At 44.7% G+C, this 17,734-nt stretch overlaps 1 protein-coding gene and 1 long non-coding RNA gene across 2 annotated transcripts; one reads left to right on the top strand and one right to left on the bottom strand.

Annotated features, from left to right (window-relative positions):
• Nucleotides 1-430: 430 nt before the first annotated feature.
• Nucleotides 431-1,490, top strand: LOC311033734. Its single transcript, XR_014599536.1, has 2 exons — nt 431-1,409; nt 1,456-1,490. It is a non-coding gene; the product is annotated as an uncharacterized lncRNA (long non-coding RNA).
• On the bottom strand, nt 1,403-14,366 carry pcdh12 (protocadherin 12). The gene is made up of 5 exons (XM_084041348.1): nt 14,340-14,366; nt 10,862-13,793; nt 8,810-8,901; nt 6,231-6,382; nt 1,403-2,078 (listed from the first exon to the last, which is right to left on the bottom strand). Exons 2-5 carry the CDS (start codon nt 13,748-13,750, stop codon nt 1,654-1,656), a joined length of 3,558 nt encoding a protein of 1,185 aa, XP_083897474.1. The 5' UTR covers nt 13,751-13,793; nt 14,340-14,366; the 3' UTR covers nt 1,403-1,653.
• Between the last annotated feature and the right edge of the window lie 3,368 nt (nt 14,367-17,734).

Genomic DNA, 17,734 nt, shown 5'->3' with positions numbered 1-17,734 from the left:
TTCCTACAAGTAGCCTGCAGTACAAGGGTCAAAGCCACAGCTTCCTAGCAACAGATAGAAGAAAAGTATGTGTATGTAGGTAGGCATATGAGAGCTAGAGAGGAGTATGGAAAATCGTTTTTAATTTTCTTCTATTTTCTCACTCTAATAGTAAGACTTTCCCAACTTTATTGGACATTCATACGATGACAAGTCTGCTGCCACCACATTTGAATTTGTTTATAATTAGGTTTATACTTTATTTTCTTGTCGTGACATCATGAGATATATATATTTTTTCTTCTATTTTCTCACTCTAATAGTAAGACTTTCCCAACTTTATTGGACATTCATACTATGACAAGTCTGCTGCCACCACATTACATACATTGATAATAATGAAACCATGACATTGATTGATCATAAAGAGACTATACAATAACCATGACAATGTTTAATGCAAGAAGTTGTACAAAATGTATATACAAGGTGCTGTTCATTTGATATGTAGCAAAAGGACAAAACACAACAGCTTTCCATAATTAAAAGTTATAAACCAATAATCTTTCACAATTTCACAGGCAAAATATTTGAATTCAAATGCTGAGTGACATTGACACATTTCCAAAAACACACATTTTTGATATTTTTAAATATTATAAATGAAGTAGAGCTATGATGTTTACTTGTGTACAAGTTATGAACAACAATAGAGACATATTTCAAAGGGCCCTAATGGAAGTGTAGGCAGACATCCTATTGTGAATGGAATGTCACATTCTAGAACTCAGGATGAACAGAACTTAGTATTGTTATTGTTTTGTCTTAAGGAAACACAAAGAGACATTTCCTTTTGGCTTGGTCACTTGCTGTTGAACTGCAATCCAAGCAACTCCACTCCAAAAGTCATCCGGAGAAAAGGACAGCACGTTATTACGCACTCAAAAGGCAATCTCCTGAACCTGAATGAAATACTGTATCTCTTATGCAACGGCGACGGACTAATTATGACACATTAACCAAAGGACAAATGTAAGGAATGTACTGAAACAGTTTAAAAGCTGAAATCAAGTTAACTCCTGGTTTGTCTGAACCTGGACTGTGCCAGATGTTGAGTGTTGAGGGCAAGAGAAATTACACCAGGAAGAAGTATTGTGACCCCCATCATTTCTATTCAATCTGCACACATTACTTATTCTACACATCATTACTTAGCATTTCCCATTCGGTACACACTTTTCTCCCAAAATAACTTACATAACCATATACAAATGTTTTGTGTGGGTGGTGGCTTTGGTCTAGTGGAATTGAAACACGTAATCAGCCCTTGCAGTGATCATGTCATTCATTACCTATTCAAGCAAAACAGGACATCATTTTCACTCTAGAAATCTTTTAAAGACATGTATATTACTGTAGAAACAAAGTTGGTATGACCAATATTTACAGTTGCAGTCATTAAAATCTTAGGTACAGGTATTTTTTTTACATATCATTTGTGTTTCATTTAATGCCTGAAGATGCTGAAAAAAGTACAGAAACCTAACATCAGTTCTCCAACTTGCTCATCTGCATCACAGTCAATCCCACTGATGGTTCTGACGCCATTGGTACATACTTGATTGTACATATGGCCATTGTTCCATGAACGGAGATAGACAATTACCTGCACATTTATTGGCAATGTCCAGAGGACTGAGCTAGAGGGAACCTCTTTTCTGGGTTCCCACAGTTCCTTGGGGCGTTGGCCCCCCCAGGGCTAGCCCCATCAAGGCCTAGTGACCGCCGGTAGGCTGCAGAGAGTCTGTAGAGCACCTCAGGGGAGGGTCTTGGCTGGGCGTCAGCCTTCTGCGTCATCAGCATCTCAAACAGAGTGCTGACCTCAGAGAGCAAAGCCCCGCCCAGTGGGCCTTCCTTCTCTGGCGTTTTGCCAAAAGTGGAGAAGGAGCTGGAGTCGTGGGGGACATCGTGATGAGGGCTGAGGTCATCCGGGGATGGCGGCCCGTTGGGGACAAACACGTTGTCGTGGTAGTCTCCAGTGAGGGGGAGTGAGAGCCGAGCCATCCACGCTGGGTCATGGAAGTCTGCAAAAACGTCATCTGCGGGAAAGGGGACAGACAGAGAATGTAAGATGAAAATAAGTTGATGCTAATTTTACAGATGGACACAAGTAATAGACAGCCATGTTGGGCATTCCTGCCACGTGCACCTCGTTTATTCCTCTGACCCTCTCTCTACAAGACTCCGAAAACGTTTCTTAACAACATTAGACACTGAGCAGTTTCAATAGACAAAATTATCCTTGAACTGTCAAAACATTTAATTCCCTATGTCAATAATGGAAGGAGCCACTGTGGGAAATGGGGCTCAAGGTTCAGTCCTACCGTACATTTCCCTCAGATTAAAGTGCTGGATGTTGCGTTAAAAACAGGATAAGGGACATCAGAGGAGTATATTTATCTGGCTGTTGTGAACAGGCATTTCCTGCCATCCTCTTGAGGAGCAGTCCTGTCAGATTGGTTAGCGTGGTCGCACACAAATGAGCACGTACACACTCCAATGTGCTGAAAGGCCACTTAAAGCCGAGCCATTTTCTGAAGTCAAGCATTCCAGGCATTTTCTGAGATGCAAAATCAGGGTGTGTCTGAATGTCTCTGTGACCGACATAAAACCTAGACACTGAATCACTGTCTTTTCCTTTTGTTTTCTTCCATTTACCAAATGTGGAAAACAACGTTGATTTCATGAGCTTGAAAAACTCATCAGTGTCTTGTTTGAAATATTCATATAAAAGCATGTCTAATTACACAAGTGCTGCCTAGAAGGCTAGCACTCAGTGTAGCTATACAATGCCTTAAAGCAAGAAAAAAGGTTAACTCGCAATGAATTGACTTCCTCTTGTTTTTTGGTGGAACCCCTCTTCCTCTAATGTCATTCTCCACTGTTGAATCTAATTAGGTTCATGGCCTGGAAAAATCTTTACTACTGGCCCTGTGGTCTCTTTCATCTAATCGCAACCAGACGCAAGGCATGTGCTTGTACTCACATTCTCTCTCTCTCACTCTCTCGCGCATGCACGCACGCATGCACGCACGCATGCACACACGCACGCACCCGTCTGGCTCTGTCAACTCAATGTGATGTTATTATTGATGATTTAGCTTTGAGCTAAGTAGTGACAGTGACAACGAGAGGGAGAGAGGGCTGCCTCGAAGCATCTGAACCATGGAGGTCATCAAAAGCAGCACTGAAACACATGGCTGGCGGCCCCTTCTGAAGTCTTCCTCACAACACCGGGACAACTCAGGAGTAGCCTAGTAGCATCGCTATGCTGATAAACCATGTAAAGCAGCATTCAAACATGCTCAAGAGAGAGACCAGGGCTGAGGCATGCTGGGCCCTGTTCAAGGTCTCTTGTGTGCGACTGACACGGAGCGTGGCGAGTCAGCGATCAAAGAACACTGCCCACATGACAGTGAGAGGTTGAGCGCCTTCAGTTGAAGCACATCAGCCCTGTAAATAGTGGCCTTTTTCATGACAGCCATATCTTTTGTTTAATCGTTTCTCTTTTAGTACGTAGGCCTACAGTGTGTTTGCTGAAAAACACCAATGTAATTTGGGATAACCTGCTGCTAAAACATTCTCCAACCTTGCCACTAAACTGGCCATCTCTGACCTATACTGAGGCATTAAGTAGAAGAAGCTGAGCTGTGGTCAAAGCCATACACACCCACACATGCTTGCACAACCACAGCATAACACAAAGCTTTACTCCTGCCTGTGACACACATACGCCTCCTGTTGACTTTATTACAGCTGGTCTGCCTGCAGAGAGCCTCACAATAGTTCACAAATAGTAGCCTATTACATTATTGGAACCAGAAGAAACCTTCCAATATATAGCACACCCAAAATCCTAGAGGAAACACATGCACTCAAGACCAAAGCCATACATTAACATACACCTTGGGAGGTCGTTTGGTGTGGTGAAACACAAAGCTATGGTTAGGCTGAAAGTAACCTCAGAAAAGTAATTAGCCACAGATAGGGCCCATTAAAACCTAACCAACATGTTGTTAATTAGGGCAAAGCTGAACTAATGATGATTGTTTGATAATATAGGCATAGAATGATCCGTCCGTCCGTCCGTCTATCTATCTCATACAGCTATCTCAGACAAAAACTCCTAATCGTGTGTGTGTGTGTGTTGCCAGAGATCTGTAAAAATCAATCAGCATCTGTAAAGACAGACAGACTCACACCTCTGTAATCTTCTCCCATACTGGCCTGTGTCACTCTACTCTAGGGTGAGTTACACTAGGAATGGTGCCTGCAGGGTAGAGGTGACTCAACTATCACACACACACACACACACACACACACACACACACACACACACACACACACACACACACACACACACACACACACACACACACACACACACACACACACACACACACACCTACCTGACCTTCCCCACATACACAGGATACCTCTCTCTCTTTCTCACTGACACACTCACCCCGCCACGGTCCTTTGTTTCCTCTCTGTTATACTAGCTGCACTGACTTAAAATGAATCTCTCAATCTTCAGAAGGATGAAAAATCCCCTTACTGAGCCCCAAGGCTCCCTGAGTAAAAAAAGGAAACATCAGTGTACTAGGCCTTTTATCAGCATGAACAAAGGTGGGCCCCCTGGTTAGAATGTACCTCTGTTAAGAACAATATCAGGAAGAAGTTCTGTATGTAGACCTATGTTTACCATAGTACCCTATGGCGTCCCTATTTTGGGTAAATAAGTCATTTTTTCTAACCTTTTTCAGAAATTAAAAATATATTTGTAAATTGTCTTTTTTAAATAGTCGCTCCATGGTGTGATGCGTTGTGAGCTTTAGGGCTATTTTTTACTATTTGTCATTATGACTAAGTATATATTGTAAATGGGTAACCTGCTAATGATACCAGTCTGTTTCTGCTTGTTGGCATGATGAGCTTTATTGTCTCCGCCAGGCCGAAGGCAGTATGTTTTACCCTCCGTCCGTCCGTGTGTCCGTGTGTCCGTGTGTGTGTCCTGTCTGTGTGTTAGCAGCTAATCTCTGGCACCGTTGGCCCTTTCACTGCGAAACTGTGCACACACACTCCCTGGATGCCAATTCAGAACCTCTGCCTCAAATTTTTCACATGGGCCTGTTATAGCGCCACCTGGAGGCCGATTTGTGCAAAACCCATTTTTTTACATTACTCCTACAGATTTTATCCAAACGTCATGCAAATCGGTACACAGTATCTCTACAGTCATGTGATCAACACGGATCTGTCCGATTTCCCATATTCCATCCTCATTGGCTAAGGTTCGCTTCCAAAATTTGCAGGATTGGTCCGTTTTGAACAAAATGCCTCAAATCCTGAACGCAGCTTGCGATTTCCATGAAATTTCACAAACACATTCCCACTAGGCCAAGGAAGAAATGCCACCCTTTTTCACATTGGCCTGTTATAGCGCCACCAGCAGGTCTAATTTAGCAAAACACATTTTTGGAACAAAATGCCTCAAATCATGAATGCAGTGTCCGATTGAAGAATAAATGGCACCCTTTTCACATTGGCCTATTATCGCGCCACCAGGAGGCCACAATATCGTACCTGATCTGGCGGAGACCTGTGCTCCGAGGAGCACTTTCTCTAGTTTGAACTTTTTTTTCCTTCTTTTTTACAAAGGCACCTCTCTCACTATATCCAATTGCTCTCTTAACATTACTCTCAACCCAACCTCAACTGGCACACACAGTCAGACACGCAAGCTTTCTCTCCACCGGTGTTCACTCTCCATTCCGACATCTCACCACTCCGACTAGTGGCTTCCGCGTGCGGTTAGGGTTAGGGTTAGGTATAGGGTTCGTCAACGTCGGAAAGGCGACATGTCGGAAAGGAGAAATGCACCCCTCTCCACCAGTAGCCAAGCAAGAGCTTTTTCCAGCAAACCTCTTACACCAACATTGTTGTAATGAAGCATTTTGCTGAGCAACAGTTTTTTCATAGAACTAACGAAAGACATCTCTTACTTAAGCACCACCATGACGCACTGTCACGATTGTACCGGGAAAGTTATGCTTTTCATTCACTCTTGTGACAGGATAACAATACAGATTCTGACAAGGTAGGGTGACGTGATATTGACTGTATGAAATATACCAGCATTCAGTAAATTGCAGGCATTTCAAGCGAATGGGAACAGGGTTTTATCGTACCAGTGTTGTTGAGCAGGTTGGCAATGCCCTCCTCCAGCTGGGGGTCTATAGGAGAGTCTCTGCCTGCCTCCCAGTCTACGTCTCCAGCCTCGCTCTCCCCATGGCCACTATCCTTGGTACTCTGCCAATCCTGACAGTCCTGTCCTCCAGACCTGGAAGAGACGGAGAACATTTAGGCATTTGAGCCAACAGGAGTATCACCACTCCCAAATAAAATAAAATAAATGTTGAAGTCATCATATTTCACCCACATTTGTTACAGTAGATATGGAGAAAACTGAAGAAGACAGAAAAGTAGCACCACCGTGTGTGTGTGTGTGTGTGTGTGTGTGTGTGTGTGTGTGTGTGTGTGTGTGTGTGTGTGTGTGTGTGTGTGTGTGTGTGTGTGTGTGTGTGTGTGTGTGTGTGTGTGTGTGTGTGTGTGTGTGTGTGTGTGTGTGTGTGTATACAGAACTGGCTAAACATGGTTAAGAGAGTATCACAAGCGTGGGCACAATGATTGATTCTAGTTTGTTATGGACTTACAACTGATGCCATCTACAGTAAAGGTCAGCAGACTGAGACACAGTATATGGTGCATAAAGGTTTAATGGTTCTTTTGTGAATTCAATTGATTTTTTTGTTGCCGTTTCCAGCAAGATAGCTGGGGTACAACGTAGGACGTCAATGTACGAGACCCGGGTACTTAAAAAGGTGATAGCTATAATCACTAGTGATGCAACTATTCCATCAATATCACCGTATGCCATCAGGACGATGGTATACAGTACCCAGGTTAACAAACTTAGGCTCAGAGATAATTTGTCCTGTCAAGTATTATAGCACAAATACCACAGTTTTGCATGAAATATTGTCCCTGCTCATCTATAAAAACATAGTCCTTTGGATAAATGCTGTGTATCAAAAAAAAAAAATGCACTTGACGACTTGTATGAAAGTCAACTAGCCTACATCTTGTACAAACTACAGCTTGTACGAAAAAAGAAAAAAGCCTCTTCTTTACACCTGTAAACCTGTAACAATAACGCTGATTCTTGTTGTGTTAAATGTATATCCTGAGACAGGAAGTCACTCTGCCAGTCAGTGATGTAGATATGATGTAGACAATAAACGTGTGGTAGGACTGGCGAGAGTAGTCATCATCAGACCGTCCAGCCCACTCCCCCAGTTACAGATAATAGAGTACCTTTCATGGTTCTTTCAGCTCATTTACAGCTATGTTAAGGGCTTCTTATAGGGCTACTTGGTTGCACACTGGTGTCATGCACCGGAAATAGTAGATGTAAAAGCTCATCGTGTTCTTCATTTGGAAGAAAAATCACTGGGAAATCACTTATTGAACTTTTTTTTATCTTTATCTAGTTGAGTCCTTGGAGATGCTATCTTTGAATTCAAGTACATGGACCTATACGGATTTTGTGTGTGTGTGTGTGTGTGTGTGTGTGTGTGTGTGTGTGTGTGTGTGTGTGTGTGTGTGTGTGTGTGTGTGTGTGTGTGTGTGTGTGTGTGTGTGTGTGTGTGTGTGTGTGTGTGTGTGTGTGTGTGTGTGCACGCATCACTCATGCGTACCTGCGCAACACGCATGCATGTTGTGCATGTGTGCACGGAAATTCCTAAAGATGATTAAGCCCACCTGATTTGTCGTCTCTGTGGTATCAAAAGCTGTTTAAGTGATGTCAATTCTTATCTCATCTCTAAGACAACATTGTGGTTGGTGAAGGTGCTGCTTCCTGGCACAGAGTTCTGAGTCACACCACTACAGTAAACACTGGATCTTGCTATAGCCTGTCCGGCTGAACACCTCTCTCTCTCACACTCACTCACTCACTGACACACACGCACGCACACTCTCTCTCTCCAACACACAGACAAACGTGCACATGTACAGCCCCAGACATAAAGATACAAACACATATACCCACACAACAGGCACCCTTGGGCTTATGAGGCATGCTTCCTGGCTGTCATGAGGTTAAGACCACTTCCTCTTTGAGAGATCGCAATCTTCTCTCCTTTGTTTTGTTCTGTTTACGCTCATTGACTTATTTATTTTTTATGTTTGGACCAACAATCAAGCATGAGCAAATTGTGATTCAGACGGCAGCTATATAGATGTTTCACACTCTGTGATAAAATTAGGAGAGGTACTGTTTCTTTAATTCATGGTCCAGAATAAAGTTAGCGGCATGTGACCTCTGCTGTCAAAAGCACATTGGTTTGATCATAAAGCATAATGTGAAATTGACTATGCAGGCCTGTAAGGGTTAGTGGGAGGACATAGCCTGGTTTCTAGCAGCCACCTGGCTCTTAAACAAAGAAGTGATAGTCTGAAAAAAGACAGGGGGAGGAGAACAAAGGGAAAAGAAGAGGGAAGAGTATTACAGTGTTTTTATATTTCCTCTGGAGCAGCATGAATTTAGGCATAATGTTAAAGAATACTACAGAAACACCTCTGAAATCTGCAAATCTTTTGTTTTTTCCACCCAACACGTGCTGAGTTTCTATGTTTTGTTGCTTATTTAGTCCCTGCAAGTCTTGTAGCTGTTTTTTACATGAAGAGCAGTGGTAAATGAGCTAACCTGCCGGCACGATGAGAGTACTTGTTGCCACGGAAGTTTGGCCTGGGTTGCAGCTGGCCTTGGCGGAGCAGGGACAGGAGCTGAGAGATTTGCTGCAAGGAGGAAGAGAGGAGAGGAGAGTTAGACTTGGAGTGAGGCTATGCCACAGTGATACAAATACAGTCAAGTCACATGCCTTTGAAGAAAAAAATACTTTCTGTTGACTGATTGACTGATTTATTCATTTTTTGTGCTTCAATCTTTGCTCTCAGTTAGTTTAGCTGGCTACCTAATGAGAGTACCAGGCACTGAAGCACTGTCAGGTGTGAAATGGATAAATATTATTTCTGTATGATAACTATGATGTGCTGTCTCTCTCAATGTGGGATTCTAACAATGGCCAGGCCCTCACCGCTTTATGCTGACAGCTTTGTTATATTAGCGGATATGTTGCTGAGAGAGGAAACGTAGACTTTGGGAGGTAGAAAGACGTGTACTGTGGCCGTGGGTGTCTGTGTGTGCATGCCAGTGTGTGCATGTGCACGCTGTTGTGTGTTCGTGTAGTATTTGTGTGTTTATGCACGTGTGCTTTTTGCAGGGACAGGAAAGGGCCTCTGCGTAAAAGACTATTCTTCTCTGACCCGTTTCCTTCCAGGATAGACCTCAGAAATATGGACCTGTGGGAGGGGGGTGATGGAGGGGTGTGGGGGCAGCAGAAAGTCCCTCCCTTATTCAGTCCACCAGGCCTCTTCCTTAGAGTACTCTTGGGAGAGACCTCAGAGGCCTAAGTGCCAACTAGGGCGGGTAGCGGGGACGTTGAGGAAAAGCTGGGTTAAGAATCAGCCTTCGGCTTCCTGGTTTTACTAATGGAATTCACGTGAGGCCGTCAGAACGGGCCAGACTCTTTGTTCTCTGTCTGCAGGGCGTTGTTGTCATGGACTATATTCTATGTCTCCTCCTGATGGTCGGAAGGTCCTGTTTGACTACCACAGTACATGTACATCTACAATTGAAAACCTGAAATGGTATTGAAGTACGAAAGGACCAAACAGTGATTTAATAAAGATCACACTTAATACCAAACACAAATACAGACATGGCTGTAGCTGATGATGTCTTATCAAATGTAGTTTATAGTGTGTTTGGAAGCTTTAAATATATTGCTTGGATTGGATCTCTGCCTTTTAATGAAATAAATAAATAATTACATAAATCATATATATATGTACATGCATGCACACACACACACACACACACACACACACACACACACACACACACACACACACACACACACACACACACACACACACACACACACACACACACACACACACACACACACACACACACACACACACGTATTCTTCTGACCTATAATAATTTTTCTCAACCAACTGAGTCTATAATAATAACCATCATTTCTATGTACAGTAACTGAACCGTAGATTGTTCTTTAAAGGCAATTGTGACCTGTACGTTATTGTGGAATTTCTCAGCTGCCCCATTGCTGTTTGTCTTTCCTCACAGCAGGCTCAGTAAGAGTGATTTGGGCCATTTGTTACTGACAGTCTGCAGCCCTTACATGTCAAAGCGGTGTTACCTTACACCATACATACACTGCAGTTTACTTTGGCTGGCTTCACCCCCATAAAGGATCACAGCAGTTCACTGATTCTTCCTGGCACCCCCACTCTCATTCTTTCAATACAAATCTGATATGTGATATTGAGTAGAAAGGATCGGTCCGATTTCTCAGGGGGGTAGGGGAGTCGTCGGCTTGACTGTCTCTGACATATGAGCACCTGAATAAACGCTATGCTTTAGCTCTAAAATCATCTGTCAGCTGTCCCTTTAGGCTGTCTGGTTAAGTCATGCAACGGGCTAAAATAGCAGAGAGGCCACTGGGAAAATTAAAGGGAAGGAGGGGCTCTCCCTCACCATGCTCAGTAATGGATTTCCCGTTAAACCTTGAGGTAAACAATTTCTGCAATAACTTGGCTTTGGTCATAAACAGGTACAAAATCAATTAAGGACCAGTGTGCTAGAATTAAATAAATGTGTTTGTCAAACCTGTACTTCTGGTGAAGCTGAGGACAGCTCAATGGAGTTCTCTCCAAAGGCGGCCATGGACAGACGGACCAGGTTCCTCAGCATCTGCCTGTGTTCAGCATCCTGCCTCCCTCTGCCCTCAGAGGTCTTAGGCCTACGGAGTGTTGCCTGCGATGATGAACCCGGCGTCTCTTCCTCCTCTCCTTCAGGTCTGTTTTGGGAGTTAGGGTTGGTACTGCGCTTAATAGTGTTGGTGTGTGACCCAGAAGAAGACGAGGAAGGGTTTCTAGACTTGCGGAGGGTCCGGTACGGCGCTGCCGGGGTCCGAGGCAGAGTACCGTCTAGTTCTATGCTTCCAGGCTTCCTGAGTGTTCTGTTGTGGGAGATGGGTAGAGTGGCGCCCCCCTCTGGATACCCCTGGGGATGCCCACAGGAAGTCATGGATGTTGCCGCTATGCTGTATTGGCTTTCAGAACGCTGCTCCCCAGTCATCAGGGGCTGCAGTGGAGTCAGGGGCTGTGCCTCACTGTCATTCTCTTGAGGCTCTTCCTTTCGTCCTCTAAGGACAGGAACGAGCTGAATGTCTGACTTCCTGATGTTTTTCTGCGGGCGCCGTGGATGACGGGTATATGTTGACTCCGCCTGTCTGCAGTTGTAGGCCCGGTTGTCCCGTTTGTCAGGGCGGCAGAACGTGGTCACCAAGGCGATGGCTAATAGTAACAGGAGGCACGTGGCACCAAGGCAGATAGCTATCATCATGGTGAAGCTCAGCTGGCGATGGTTGCCAGGGGACGAGTTCTTGAGATGGTCCTTCAAATTAATAAAGGTCATTTCCAAGGTGGCTTTCGTTAACAAGCTGGGAGTACCCATGTCAGATACAGCAATGTCCACCTTGAATGTTTTCCCAATGAGTTCGGTGGCATTGGTGGTGTTGACAAACAGCTGCCCCGTTATGTGATTCAGCCAGAACAGCCCAGTGGGATTACCGTCAGTGATCAGGAAGCTGAGCTGTCCATTCAAGCCAGAATCTGGGTCTTCTGCTTTTATGGTTGTAGCCAGGAATCCCACAAGTCCATCATGTGCTGGGTGATTGATGGGTGAATTGGTGGATCCCTCATCCACACCATTCCCCAGTTCGGTCACAATCTCCCCCCTGTCTGCATTGACAGGAACACTTAGAGATGCCACTCCTTTCATGGGCTTTGGCTCAGTGATGATTGGGTAATTGTCATTGACATCTTGGATATCAATATGGACTGTGCTGGTACTGGTGAGAGGGGGATGACCCTGGTCAATGGCCTCCACAATGAATGAGTAGGTACGGGACGCCTCGTAATCCAGAGACTGCTGGACACTGACCACACCACTGGTTGGGTGGATAGCAAACGATGCTGTGAGTGATCCGAGTTCATTGGACTCCCGTATGGAGTAGGACACCCTTCCACTAAGCTCCAGGTCTACATCATGAGCAGCTACTTTGATAGCATGGTAGCCGGCAATGTTGTTTTCCTTAAAAGAAGCCCTGTAGTCGGATGTGGAGAAGACCGGGGCATTGTCATTCTCATCCAGCACATGAACAGTTACGTGTCTAACACAGGACAGTGGAGGGTCTCCATAATCCTGGGCGAGCAGTGTGATATTATACTCCATAACCTTCTCTCGGTCAAGGCTGCCATTGGTTACAATCATGTAATTGTCCCCATGGATTCTTTTGAGGCGAAATGGGCCAGATCCTTGCTGGATGTGGGCATTCATTTTGCCATTGTCCCCTGAATCTGCATCGGAGACCATCACCAATGCCAGGAATGTGTCCTCTGGTGCCCCCTCCAACACGGTGGCTACAGGCGAGTCAGGCGGCGTCCAGGTGATATGGATCCTCGGTGCATTATCGTTTACATCCTTTAGCTTGACATGAACTTTACAGTGAGAGGGGATTGAGTTGGGTCCATGGTCGCGGGCTTGAATGTCCACTTCATATGAGTGTTTAGCCTCGTAGTCCAACAGGCCTTTCAGAGTCACGTCCCCAGTTTGGGGATGCACACTGAAGAGTTTCTGTACCTCTGGAGGTGCGTGCTTGCTGAGGGAATACTCCACTTCGCCATTAGCTCCTTGGTCAGGGTCAGTGGCCTTGAGGTTGATGACTAGAGTTCCTTGGGCTGTGTCTTCAGCCAGCTCCACAATGGGTGTACTGTCCTCAAATGTGGGGCTGTTATCATTAGAGTCCAGAATGTTTACACGGACTAATGTGCTCCCTGACCTAGGGGGGTTCCCCTTATCCCAGGCCAGCAGGGTGAGGTCGAAGGAGGCCTGAACTTCTCTGTCCAGCTCTTTAATCACCACCAGCTCTGACTGCTTGGTCCCACCTGGGGCCACCCTCACATCCAGTGCAAAGTGTTGGTTGACGGACAATGAGTAGGTCTGGAGACCATTGGGCCCGGCATCAGGGTCCACTGCTCTGTCCAGTGGGATTCTCATCCTCAGGGTGGCCGTCTCCGAGATCTCCACCTCCTGCAGAGGGCTGGGGAAGCTAGGGCTGTGGTCATTAAGGTCCATCACTTCCACACGCGCCCGCAGGAATTGCACCGCACCACCTTTCCTGTACAGGACACTGAAGGCCAGCTCACATAGGTCTGCACCTCGGCACAGCTCCTCCCTGTCCAGCTGGCCAAGGGTGGAGATGACGCCATCTCGGGCACTGACGGAGAAGGGTAGGGCCTGGCCATGCTCTACAACCTGGAAGTCCTCTAGAGACCCGGTTTCATCCCTCTGACGCAGGTCGTCGACCAGGCGGCCGACCCGTGTCCCGGCTGGCTGCTCCTCCCAGACGCGGTACATGATGGTTAACGGGGACGACTCAGAGGACTGGGCCTCACAACTAAGACTCAGAACCAGCAGTAGAACCAGCAGCATGGTGATGTCAGATAGCAGCTGTCTAATACCTAAATGGACATTTCTATCGTTCAGAATGACAAAGAGATAAGGCCACTAAAACTTTATTGTACAATTATGTACGTAACTTATACTGTAAAAGTTGATTTTGTTTAATTAGAAGTAATATATGGATGTATTTCAACAACCATTAAAAAATCTAAGGATGGTGTGTAACACGATCTCCAATAGATTAACAATAATCTTGTTGAAGGCTATAATAAAATAGATAAAATAAAAAGGAAATATTTAATAATAATATTCTAAACTACGTAAATACGTTGATTCTAAGAAAATATGAAACTGACAAAAACTGCAGTCTAGACAGGACATAATTACAGAAGTATGTAATTAGAATAACAGCCTCTATCCTCCGCTCACACAATCCTGCTTTCTGCACAACACACAATCTGACAAATACACAATCTATCCTACCGGATAACACACAGTTCTACCAAGAGCTCCATTCAAAACCATCTTATTCCAAAACACACTATCCAGACAATGGTACAATACACTATTCTACCCACACTGCTCAATATACAACAGCCCTGCCTACTGCATTACTCACTCACAATGCTGCTGGCTCCCAGCCTCTCGGCTCATACGGTATTCCTGCTCTCAGTAAAGTTTGGATCTGACTGAGGAAGTTTGGATACAGGACTCCACATGCTGGGAAGGTCACAGCCAATCAAAATGGAGGGGGCTGTGCAAATGCAAATCCAGGCTCTAGTCTACGCACCATTGCATGAAAAAGTTAAACTCTGAGGACGCTGGGCAGAAGTTGAGAGAAATCTGGAGTGCTTTTAAAGAAATGTGATGCCTCCTCCCCAGCACTTTAAGCACTCCCTGTCACCCCCCCACCCCTAAGTCTGGATAAATTTATCACAGGCTGGATGCTGGCCTCTTAAATCATTGCAAAATTTGACATTTTACCCCAGAGGGATCCAACACACTACAAGAGTGCATGTATCTGAACTCCGTCTCAGTGACGAACATTCTGGGCTCGTGACAACAACAAAAAAAGATACGATAAGTCTCCCTCATAAATATGGAGAATGTGGATCAACTGTCATGAGCTCTATTCAGTATGCTTTAAAGTTATCTCGTGGAGACACTGAGGCTTTCTGTTAAGCACCACGGCTGTAAATTCATTCGCTTGTTTGGTTTTAAGTCTTGTGCCTGATCTTTACAGTCAAGGACATCCTAGACAATGTCAGCCATTGTCAGGTCTTCTTTTCCCAAGGACCTATAAAACGACACAATGCAGAAGTCATCACCATTGGGAAACCAATCCTTGAAAATACCAAATGACAATGAAAGAATGCTTTAAAAAAAGGAAAATCAGAAGCATGTTTGTAATAAGGAAAAACGCCAAATGGGTTGTTTCCACGTGTTAAAAATGAGTTATAGGACCAGTTTTGACAAACCACAGCTGTGGTTAATGTTTTTCCAGCTTGCCCAACGCTTATTTTTCATTCAATGCTGACAAAATCCTGCATCTGACAAAGAATCACACAGAAAGACGTTTCAAGCATATCACTTTCCTTTCAGTTTGGAGGTGGGGTGGGGGGGTCATGAAACCTAAACAAAGCCATCGACGCTGTCAGCCAATGAAAGCTTTTCACGGAGTGATAATGCAGGCCAGGGGGTGATAACTCTGGGAAAAGATGATTGCGGAGATAGAAGAACCACTCTGCCTGCAGTACGTTTTCAGGGTCACAGTTAAAGTAGTCTGGTCTCCACATAAGATACCAGTTGAGGGTATACCACCCCCACACCAACCTCTTCTATCCAAGTGAGACATCCTGTGTGGTACGCAGAGGGCAGGGGTCAGCCAATACGATTAGGATATCTCTAAAACAAACACAGCATCTCTCTCACACATTCAGCCCCCACTCTGAAGCTGTGTGTGTGTGTGTGTGTGTGTGTGTGTGTGTGTGTGTGTGTGTGTGTGTGTGTGTGTGTGTGTGTGTGTGTGTGTGTGTGTGTGTGTGTGTGTGTGTGTGTGTGTGTGTGTGTGTGTGTGTGTGTGTGTGTGAGACTGTATCCTCACTCTGTGTATGTGCATGTATCCACAGTTGCTTAACCAGTGCTAAAAACACATTTGCACATGCAGACATACTCCCACACAGACAAATACACGTGTCCTTAGAATACATGGCCCTAACAGCACGCACGCACGCACGCATGCACGCAAGGCACATCCACACGTGCAGCGTGCATTCTGCAGTCTAATTAATTTAACATGTGTAAATCTTCACATCTGTACGCGTGGTAATGAATACGTTCTAGTTAGAAAGTTAACAACGAAGTGTCTTTTAAAATAAGCACACAATCCATAAGTTGTGACCAGCTCTTTTTTGCATTTGTTGCAAAGTTTTGGACAGACAGACAGACAGACAGACAGACAGACAGACAGACAGACAGAGTTCTATCTCCTGTGGCCAAGGGGGATTCCCCTTTGAATGAGCAGTAGATGTTTGGTTTCTCACCGGGGGACCTGGGTTTGAATCCTGGTTGTTACATGTGGTCGGAGCAAAAAAAAAAACAACCTAGGTCAAGAAGTAAGGAAAAAATACAACAAGGAAGTGTGTGCGTGCACGCGTGCGTGCGTGCGTGCGTGTGCACTGATTGATATTTTTGTATCATCTCCGGTGGAGCATTCGCTGGCTAAACCACACCTAAACACATGCCTGCCATGCCATTAACACACACATGCACATAAACACACACAATGAACCATGAACACACAAATGAACCATGAAACCTAAACATGCCCAAACCTCAAACACACGCAAACATGCACACACCGTGAACACACACAAACATGCACACGCCGTGAACACACACAAACATGCACACGCCATGAACACGGACACGGATGATTTTGTTTAGATTTTGTGCATGCATGATTTTCTTTATTATTTCATTTTGGGTTGCAGTGCCTTGGAAGCCAGTCTATATTGTCAGTGAGAAGAGCGTTCAGCATTAACGACTTCCAATTGAGCAAATGTATTTAGCAGGGCATGAGGTAACAACTCTAGTTGCAGGCTGCCATTGGTGCTGCGGCTTGAAGTCTCTCCTTATTTAAAGGCCACTGGGGGAGAAGCAGTTTTCCCCCCTGACGCAGAGACCTCCAGCAAGGAAAACAATTGACTTTGGATTTCCTGCCTCTGTGTTGGTTTCTGTGGGGTGTCTCCCGTGGTCACTTACTTGAACTGAAGCCGTAGGCTTATTTGGGTACTCACAACTACTTTGTAACATAGTTTCTTGACCAAGCATCTCAACGTTAGCTGATTCTGTGGATTATCTAAGCATTCTATCTTCCTCCTACAGCAGTCTTTAGACATGCTGTAGACATTTACGATTACAGTTTGTATGCTGTGCTTGCTCAACTAAATGCATACTTTGTTGAAGCTTTTGTCAAATTTCCAACATATTTTATATTCCAAATGATCCAAAAAAAAGAGAACCCCCAATTGTTGTCAGTGGCTAGTCCAAACAGAATTCTTCAGCCAATTAGTTTTTCTTGATTGCCAAGTCAAATTGAATAAAACTGTGGTCCATTTAATCTAATACATAGCAATTTGGGGTTCTGTAACCATGAGAATGTTTGAGAACCCCTGCATTATTAATGCATGGTCACCTCTGAGTTGGTGTTTGCTAGAATGGAGCAAGTAAGGGTTAATTCAGACGGCCACACTTTATCTAATGCTTTCATTATTTTCTAGCATTCTAATGTGTTATGCTCCGTACAACGGTGATGCAGCTGTTGGCTATTTGGCTATTTTCAGTGTGCGACACCATCCTACAACTAAGTATAAACCGAGCGAATCTTTGGTCTGAACTAGACTTAAGAGAAGTGCGAAGGAGAGGAAGAGGGGCCCGGATGTTCGGTGGTAGAGTAGCGCAAAGGAGAAGACAAAGATCCAGTGTTTCAGATGAAATCCGTGCCACAGTTAT

This window comes from Gymnoscopelus microlampas (assembly GCF_963454915.1).
Source record: "Gymnoscopelus microlampas genome assembly, chromosome: 18".
Taxonomy (NCBI): Eukaryota; Metazoa; Chordata; class Actinopteri; order Myctophiformes; family Myctophidae; genus Gymnoscopelus; species Gymnoscopelus microlampas.
The sequence above is the reverse complement of the archived record's forward strand: the minus strand, read 5'-3'. Positions and strand labels throughout refer to the sequence as shown.

Bases quoted from the DNA above. Each gene is read 5' to 3' on its own strand.
- pcdh12 (XM_084041348.1), bottom strand. From the start codon at position 13,750: ATGCTGCTGGTTCTACTGCTGGTTCTGAGTCTTAGTTGTGAGGCCCAG. The intron at 8,902-10,861 runs GTTTGACAAACA...TCCTCCTTGCAG, and splicing joins CAGCTTCACCAGAAGTACAG to CAAATCTCTCAGCTCCTGTC. The intron at 2,079-6,230 runs GTACGATAAAAC...CCTTTCCCGCAG, and splicing joins CAACCTGCTCAACAACACTG to ATGACGTTTTTGCAGACTTC.